A 9,884-nucleotide genomic window follows, 5' to 3' on the forward strand; every position below is an offset into this window, starting at 1 on the left:
GCTTGTTACAACTTGTAATAAAGTTGTTACATCTTGGCGTAACGTGTTTATGACGTATTAGAACGTTGTTACAACTTGCTATATTGGTTGTTATAACTGGTTAGGAAGTGTTAAAACTTGTTCGAGCGTTGTACCAACGTCGTAGTTTCGGTGTGTGTTTGGCGGGTTAGTGGTGCTTGCGGGGGTTGAGCTCTGGCTCTTTCTGGCGATCCAGAGAGGAAATGCTCACTGCATCCATGGTTCCTGCCCGCCATCTGAGGAGCTGGAGGAGCTCTACAACCTGTGACAAGTAGCCTTGTACCCTGCATGTTGTAACCCTTTTTTTGTGTAATGAAATTTATAAATTAAGTGAGATATATATACACACATACAAAAAATAGGGGTGATAGGAGAAGAAAATATCAAAGTGTTCAGTAAGGCTCCACAAGGTCTTCCCTGATACTCTTTGTTTTCTTCTCCGAGGCTATGGGTCCATACACTTGCATCAGAGGTAGTACCCCTTTTAGGTTTATATATATATATATATATATATATATATATATATATATATATATATATATATATATATATATATATATATATATATATATATATTTATTTTTCGCTGAAAACGACAAAGTTTTAGACTTATGATTCTGGCACGAATCTTTCCGATATTCCTTATGTTTTTCTTCACTGAAGCAGGAAGATTAAGAATTAACTCTCCAAAGTTCATGTTTACTAATTATTTGGGTCTGACGCCAAGTGATACGTTTCGTAAGGTCTCTCCTTACATTCTCAAAGACAAATTCTTCTGTGTAACACCTGATTATATCCTTTAATGGTCAGGTGGTAGGTGACATGGATGAATGACATACATGGTTTAATAATGGGGTCTTATATAATGGAATCCTACATAATGGGGTATTAATGGGGTTCTGGTTGCTTTCGTTCCTGTTGCAGGGTCATTCAGTCCAGGTTCTGCATTGGTCCGGGGTCTTGAAGTGGGTAGAGTGTAAGTGTGTCTTAACTGGTCATTGATTGCTGGTCTAGATTTCTTGATATGCAGCGCTTCACTGATGTCTAATCTTCTACTGTCATTGTATCTATCAATTATTTCGGTGTTGCTCGTCAAAATATTCCTGGTGATCGTCTGGTTGTGTGTGGCTATTATATGTTCCTTGATGGAGCCGTGTTCTTGAGGCATTGTTAAACGCCTAGAGAGAGACGTTGTTGTCTTGCCTATACACTGAGATCGTTGGGGCTGACAATCCCCAAGTGGGCACGTGAAGGTGTAGACAATGTTGGTCTCTTCCAAGGCGTTTTTTTAGTTGGTGCTAGTTCTTCGCTAGTTGGTGCTAGTTCTTCGCTAGTTAGTGCTAGTTCTTCGCTAGTTCTTTGCTAGTTCTTCGCTAGTTAGTGCTAGTTCTTCGCTAGTTCTTTGCTAGTTCTTCGCTAGCTAGTGCTAGTTCTTCGCTAGTTAGTGCTAGTTCTTCGCTAGTTCTTTGCTAGTTCTTCGCTAGCTAGTGCTAGTTCTTTGCTAGTTCCTCGCTAGTTAGTGCTAGTTCTTCGCTAGTTCTTTGCTAGTTCTTCGCTAGTTCTTTGCTAGTTCTTCGCTAGCTAGTGCTAGTTCTTTGCTAGTTCCTCGCTAGTTAGTGCTAGTTCTTCGCTAGTTAGTGCTAGTTCTTCGCTAGTTCTTTGCTAGTTCCTCGCTAGTTAGTGCTAGTTCTTCGCTAGTTAGTGCTATTTCTTCGCTAGTTGGTACTAGTTCTTCACTAGTTAATGCTTGCGCTTCGCTAGCTATAGTTCGTAGCTAGTTAGTGTAGTTCTTCGATAGTTAGTTCTAGTTCACAAGTTAGTGCTTGGTATTGGCTAGTTAGTGCCAGTTCTGTGCTAGTTAGTGGTAGTGCTTGACCAGTTAGTGCTAGTGTTGGCCAGTTAGTGCTAGTTTCTGTGCTAGTTAGTGCTAGTGCTTGGCTAGTTAGTGCTAGTTTCTGTGCTAGTTAGTGCTAGTTTCTGTGCTAGTTAGTGCTAGTTTCTGTGCTAGTTAGTGCTAGTTTCTGTGCTAGTTAGTGCTAGTTCTGTGCTAGTTAGTGCTAGTTTCTGTGCTAGTTAGTGCTAGTTTCTGTGCATCATTTATCTGCAGCTCCTGTTTATTAAAAAAAATAATAGGAGGTCGTGTACATGGCAAGTGATGGAAACTTAACACGTTAAATTTAACGTTGAATACACGTTGATAGCGTTGAATAAGGGTTGATAACGTTGAATGAACGTTGATAGCGTTGAATAAGGCGTTGATAACGTTGAATGAGCGTTGATAACGTTGAATGAACGTTGACAACGTCGAATGAATGTTAGTAACGTTGAATAAGCTTGATAACGTTGAATAGGCGTTGATAACGTTGAATAGGCGTTGATAGCGTTGAATGAACGTTGATAACGTTGAATGAACGTTAATAGCTAAAAATAAAGGTTGACATCGTTGTTGAAGTAGCAGATGAGCTTTAAGTGGAAGTCCTCAGGCACTGAGGTTCTGCAACATTACAAATAATGTTCACTTTATTGTTCACTTTATCTTATTTTTGAACATTCTTATCCGATTTTCATTTCTTTTTTCATCAGCTGCAATTCATGATTTAGTAATTTATGTTAATATTGTCATTTTTTTATGCAAGTGTTAAGATGACTGAGATTTTATATGTGAGAACTTCGGTGATGCTGAATTGAGATCTGGGTCGTATGGCGATGGTTTGAAACCTGGTGATCTTGTGAGGGGAAAGTGGGTTATACTGTACAGTCTAAGGGCGTCGCGAAGGTGTCGACTAAGTCATCGTGTGAGTGAAGATACTGTGTCGAAGGTGTCGACTAAGTCGTCGTGTGAGAGTAGACACCGTGTCGAAGGTGTCGACTAAGTTATCGTGTGAGTGTAGATACCGTGTCGAAGGTGTCGACTAAGTTATAGTGTGAGAGTAGACACCGTGTCGAAGGTGTCGACTAAGTTATCGTGTGAGTATAGATACCGTGTCGAAGGTGTCGACTAAGTTATAGTGTGAGAGTAGACACCGTGTCGAAGGTGTCGACTAAGTCACCGTATGAGAGTAGACACCGTGTCGAAGGTGTCGACTAAGTCACCGTGTGAGAGTAGACACCGTGTCGAAGGTGTCGACTAAGTTATCGTGTGAGAGTAGACACCGTGTCGAAGGTGTTGACTAAGTCACCGTGTGAGAGTAGACACCGTGTCGAAGGTGTCGACTAAGCCTTCAGTCCTGTGCAAAGCCGGTTTTGGCGTGGGAGCAAAATGAGCGCGGGTGACTGGAAGTGTGTAATGAGTGCCACGGACGAGTGCCAGAAGAGCAAGCCCAGAAGACAGGCGTTGCGCAAGTTCTCAGGATGCCTGGAACTGGGCCAGCAAGTGGAGGCCGCGCCCTCGTCCTCTCTGTTCCCACTCCGCTCCCCCCGTCGCTGCTCCTGGAACAAACCTTCCATCATGCGGCAGATGCGCTCCCTATCGGTCTCTGGACCCATCCTGGAACGGGACATTTCCCGAGCACGATCGCTGGAAGTCGATCTCCTAAGTGGAGACTGGATGCGGGGGTCATCGGGAGACACTTCCAGTATGACTTCGACGCTCCAGCAAGGGAGCACGGGGACTGTTGAGTTCTGGAGCGATGGTCAGGCCAGGGGAGCCGTGGCGCTGCCTCCTGGCTACCCCAAAAGGACGCTGCGACAGGAGAGTGTGACGTACGAGGAGGCCATTCCGGTGATTGTCCGGCGCAGGGGGTGCACCCTCACCGTCAGGATCGTCTCCGTTGACGACATCGAGGTCTTCCCACCGGAGTCAAAGATCAAGTTCGGCCAGACCGCTTCACCCCGCCATGCCAGGCCCTACTCCTCACTCAGTCTTCCTCAGGTTGGTCAAATTACTTATTATATTGTAAAGCAATAACACCTACTGTGAAAAAATTCTCCCATTCTCCCATATATATATATATATATATATATATATATATATATATATATATATATATATATATATATATATATATATATATATATATATATATATATATATATATGTCGTACCTAGTAGCCAGAACGCACTTCTCAGCCTACTATGCAAGGCCAAATTTGCCTAATAAGCCAAGTTTTCATGAATTAATTGTTTTTCGACTACCTAACCTACCTAACCTAACCTAACCTAACTTTTTCGGCTACCTAACCTAACCTAACCTATAAAGATAGGTTAGGTTAGGTTAGGTAGAGTTGGTTAGGTTCGGTTATATATCTACGTTAATTTTAACTCCAATAAACAAAAATTGACCTCATACATAATGAAATGGGTAGCTTTATCATTTCATAAGAAAAAAAATAGAGAAAATATATTAATTCAGGAAAACTTGGCTTATTAGGCAAATTTGGCCTTGCATAGTAGGCTGAGAAGTGCGTTCTGGCTACTAAGTACGACATATATATATATATATATATATATATATATATATATATATATATATATATATATATATATATATATATATGACAATGTCAGACCAATCCAATTAGCCAAACTTAATGACCAAGTCACCTCCATAAAATTTACTATGGAGACTGAAATTGATAAATGTTTGCCATTCTTAGATGTGCTTATTCATAGGGAAAACTCTTCATTAAAGTTTAGTGTTTACAGAAAACCTACGAACAATTTATCTTATGTTCATTATTTTTCATGGCATAAATACAATGTAAAAAAGTCAATTTTTTCTTCAATGTATCTAAGAGCTCTTCGAGTTGTGAGTCCAGAATTCTTAGATGAAGAATTTAAGAATATTGATTCGATTGGTCTTAAGCTTTGTTACCCACTGAATTTTTTGGAAGTTTGTCGTAACAAAGCTCGTCGTACATATTATAATAATGTATGCAGTGAAAGGATTCGCCCAAAGAATGTGTTATGTTTACCATATTTCTCTGGGTTTGAGAATATTGTCAAGGCCTTGAAACTTTTTAATATAGATGTAATGTTTAGCTACGAAAACACTGTTGGTAAGCTATTAGTAAGGAACAGCCCTCGTAGTGATAATTGCGTCATTTATAAAATACCGTGTAAGGAATGTAATAAGTTCTATGTCGGGCAAACATCTAAAGATTTAAAATGTAGAATATCGCAACATAAATACTCTGTAAAACATGGCCAAATGTCTAATGCTTTGTTTGTGCATTTGTCAGAAAAAGCTCACCAAATTGATTGGGAGAGTGCTTCTTCAATAACAAATTGTAAAAGCACCTATAACAGAAACATAATTGAATCTGCTTTGATACAGATCACCAAAGAAAGTAATTTGAATATTAGCAGTGGTCTATATAACTTAGATCCATTTCTAATAGATCAGCTAAAAGGCGATTTAAGTAGAATCATTGAAAAACATTTGTCTCACTAATTTATTGTATATATTTACTTCTTTATGTTATAATTACCTATATATTATGCTTGTATGTCTGCTGTATCAGATGGGCCATTGTGCTACATCGGATGTGCCAATTGGGTGCATCAGATGGGCCTATGGGCCTTCTGCGTTATCCAAGTATTGTACCTCACCTTACTTCACCACTCCTTCCTGCCTATTTATACCCATCACTCGATCTGTAAAATGACCTTCTGAAGATGTATTTAATATACGAAAGTACTTAAGGAAATTTCCTGTTTCATTTTTCCTCCGTGGTCTGACATTGTCACATTCTTAATCACGTGTTTATTTTCGTGATATACACACATATATATATATATATATATATATATATATATATATATATATATAATGTGTGTCTATTCACCTAGTTGCATTCACCTAGTTGTGCTTGAGGGGGTTGATCTCGGCTCTTTCAGCCCGCCTCTCAACTGTCAATCAATCAACTGTTACTAACTACTTACTAATTATTTTAATTTTTTCACACACCAGCAAGCAGCCCGTAACAGCTGTCTAACTCACAGGTACCTATTTACTGCTAGGTAACAGGTGCATCAGAGTGAAAGAAACTGCCCATTTGTTTCTACCTGGTCCAGGAATCGAACCCGGGCTACAGAATTACGAGCCCAGCGCGCTATCCGCTCAGCTACCAGACCTGTGTGTGTGTGTGTGTATTCACCTAGTTGTGCTTGCGGGGGTTGAGCACTGCTCTTTCGGCCCGCCTCTCAACTGTCAACTGTTACTAACTATTTATTTATTTATTTTCCACAACACATATTAATTGTGACACTAGGCTCTCCACACATGTCAGTTGACACTAGCTCTCCACACGTGTCAGTTGACACTAGGCTCTCCACACATGTCAGTTGACACTAGCTCTCCACATATGTCAGTTGACACTAGGCTCTCCACATATGTCAGTTGCTGAATTTAGAACCTGTACTTGTGGTCTCGAACCCATTGTTAATGTGACGACTTATACTGAATTTTGTAACTAGCTCATCAAGATTGTAACTTGCTTAGCTAAATGAATTGTGGGGTTCAGTCCCTGAGTCCATTATGTGCGTCTGTAACCCTTTCTACTACCGCCCACAAGATGGGTATGGGGTGCATAATAAATGAACTAAACTAAACTAAACACACACACACACACACCAGGAAGCAGCCCGTGACAGCTGACTAACTCCCTGGTACCTATTTACTGCTAGGCAACAAGAGCATTAGGGTGAAAGAAACTCTGCCCATTGTTTCTCGCCGGCGCCCGGAATCGAACCCGGGACCACAGGATCACTCGTTCAGCGTGCTGTCCGCTCAGCCACCGGCCCCTCAGGGTATGTGTGTGTGTGTGTGTGTGTAAATCAGGAAGAACTTAACACACGATAAACAAATGTGACAGTGTCAGGTCACGAAGGAGGAATGAAACAGGAAATTCGCTTAGCACTTTTGTATTTATCAATATATCTTCAGAAGGATAGATAGTACGACTCAGTGGTGTGGATATATTAGGCAGGAATGAGGTGGTTATCTTGAGGTTATCTTGAGATGATTTCGGGGCTTTAGTGTCCCCCGTGAGAGGGTCCCCCGTTAGTAGGTGAGAGGAAAACCAATATCATTGTTCACAAACATAAGAGGTAACTGCCGAAGACCGTTTCTTCAGTTCTATAGTCCTCGGTTTTATTTCCTGAAACTAGTATAGTGAGCGCTCTCTGACTCACCATGATAAGTTCAGAAAAAACTATAGATTCTTGAAATGCTGGAAACCCGTTCAGTAGCTGAGCGGACCCGCCCCCTACCCCCCCCCCCCCATGATCCCTTGGGCAATATTGGCGTGGGGTCTTAATGAAGAGGGTAGGGAATCCGATACTCCAAAGAATCCATGTGGAATGCTACAATCCCTTTCTTTAGGTATTTGTCAGGATTGAATGGTGAGGGGGAGGGGGAATCCAGTATTCCTAAGGATTCACGTGGAAAGTAACAGACACCTGCCTGTGTGGATTCGTCAAGAGGTTTAGATATGAGGTTCTCTACGTCCTTATATTTAGTCTTTGGAGGCACAGGAACGGAGGAAGTGCAGGGAGGAGCTTGGTGAGCAGGACGGTGTGGGTGCTGGAGTACCCTGCCCTTCTTCCTCTAATTAGCTCTGAGGTTTGATTCAACTCTAAATATAGTCTCCAATTATTAAACAAGACCTCTCTCTCTCTCTCTCTCTCTCTCTCTCTCTCTCTCTCTCTCTCTCTCTCTCTCTCTCTCTCTCTCTCTCTCTCTCTCTCTCTCTCTCTTTCTCTCTCTCTCTCTCTTTCACTCTCTCTCTTTCACTCTCTCTCTCTCTTTCTCTCTCTCTCTCTCTCTCTCTCTCTCTCTCTCTCTCTCTCTCTCTCTCTCTCTCTCTCTCTCTCTCTCTCTCTCTCTCTCTCTCTCTCTCTCACTCTCTCTCTCTTTCACTCTCTCTCTCTCTCTCTCTCTCTCTCTCTCTCTCTCTCTCTCTCTCTCTCTCTCTCTCTCTCTCTCTCTCTCTCTCCAAAAGGGGAGATGCATCTCCCTTTTATGCCCCCCGACCCTCTGCGTCAACTGGTGACTGGATATGAGCAATAAAAGTGGAAAAATATATCTATCTCCACCCCCCCCCCCTCCCCCTCTCTCAGTGTAAGCTCGTTGGACTTTTGGAGCGGAAATACGTCCCTCGAACTTTTTTTAAAGCACGGTGAAAGACATCTATCACGTCCACGACTATCAAGTCCACGACTATCAAGTCCACGACTATCACGTCCACGACTATCAAGTCCACGACTATCACGTCCACGACTATCACGTCCACGACTATCACGTCCACGACTATCACGTCCACGACTATCAAGTCCACGACTAACAAGTCCACGACTATCACGTCCACGACTAACTGTGACATACATTATTATGACATATTGTGTACACACAGAGCAGGATACCACAGCCAGTCCCTGGTCTACAAGCCTTCCTCATGAAGAGAGCTGAACAAAAGTTATAGTTACATTCTCTAGAATGGCGAGGAGAAAAGTGGAGGCTGGACCAAAGGCTGGAGGCTGGACCAAATGCTGGAGGCTGGACCAAAGGCTGGAGGCTGGACCAAAGGCTGGAGGCTGGACCCAAGGCTGGAGGCTGGACCCAAGGCTGGAGGCTGGACCAAAGGCTGGAGGCTGGACCCAAGGCTGGAGGCTGGACCAAAGGCTGGAGGCTGGACCAAAGGCTGGAGGCTGGACCAAAGGCTGGAGGCGGGACCAAAGGCTGGAGGCTGGACCAAAGGCTGGAGGCTGGACCAAAGGCTGGAGGCTTGACCCAAGGCTGGAGGCTGGACCAAAGGCTGGAGGCTGGACCCAAAGCTGGAGGCTGGACCAAAGGCTGGAGGCTGGACCAAAGGCTGGAGGCTGGACCAAAGGCTGGAGGCTGGACCAAAGGCTGGAGGCTGGACCAAAGGCTGGAGGCTGGACCAAAGGCTGGAGGCTGGACCAAAGGCTGGAGGCTGGACCAAAGGCTGGAGGCTGGACCAAAGGCTGGAGGCTGGACCAAAGGCTGGAGGCTGGACCCAAGGCTGGAGGCTGGACCAAAGGCTGGAGGCTGGAGGTTGGACCAAAGGCTGGAGGCTGGACCAAAGGCTGGAGGCTGGACCCAAGGCTGGAGGCTGGACCAAAGGCTGGAGGCTGGACCAAAGTCTGGAGGCTGGACCAAAGTCTGGAGGCTGGACCAAAGTCTGGAGGCAGGACCAAAGGCTGGAGGCTGGACCAAAGGCTGGAGGCTGGACCAAAGGCTGGAGGCTGGAGGCTGGACCAAAGGCTGGAGGCTGGAGGTTTGACCAAAGGCTGGAGGCTGGACTAAAGGCTGGAGGCTGGACCAAAGGCTGGAGGCTGGACCAAAGGCTGGAGGCTGGACCAAAGGCTGGAGGCTGGACCAAAGGCTGGAGGCTGGACCAAAGGCTGGAGGCTGGACCAAAGGCTGGAGGCTGGAGGCTGGACCAAAGGCTGGAGGCTGGACCAAAGTCTGGAGGCTGGACCCAAGGCTGGAGGCTGGACCAAAGGCTGGAGGCTGGAGGCTGGAGGCTGGACCAAAGGCTGGAGGCTGGACCAAAGGCTGGAGGCTGGAAGCTGGACCAAAGGCTGGAGGCTGGACCAAAGGCTGGAGGCTGGACCAAAGACTGGAGGCTGGACCAAAGTCTGGAGGCTGGACCAAAGGCTGGAGGCTGGACCAAAGTCTGGAGGCTGGACCAAAGGCTGGAGGCTGAATTAAAGGCTGGAGGCTGGACCAAAGGCTGGAGTCTGGACCAAAGGCTGGAGGCTGGACCAAAGGCTGGAGGCTGGACCAAAGGCTGGAGGCTATATTGACCATGTGACCCTGCAACAGGAACGGAAGCAACCATAATCTTCTTGAAGTTATCTTGAGATGATTTCGGAGCTTTAATGCCCCCAGGAAGCAGCC

General features: G+C 44.6%; 1 protein-coding gene across 1 annotated transcript in view; it reads right to left on the reverse strand.

Moving 5' to 3' along the window:
* Positions 1-8,076: 8,076 nt before the first annotated feature.
* Positions 8,077-9,884, reverse strand: part of LOC123764639 (uncharacterized transmembrane protein DDB_G0289901-like) — a 33,461-nt gene continuing 31,653 nt past the window's right edge. The window contains exon 4 of the mRNA XM_069302452.1: positions 8,077-8,334. Coding sequence (XP_069158553.1) covers positions 8,077-8,334 — 258 coding nt within the window. The remainder of the gene's footprint in view (positions 8,335-9,884) is intronic.

The sequence above is a fragment of the Procambarus clarkii genome, chromosome 48 (assembly GCF_040958095.1).
Source record: "Procambarus clarkii isolate CNS0578487 chromosome 48, FALCON_Pclarkii_2.0, whole genome shotgun sequence".
NCBI lineage: Eukaryota > Metazoa > Arthropoda > Malacostraca > Decapoda > Cambaridae > Procambarus > Procambarus clarkii.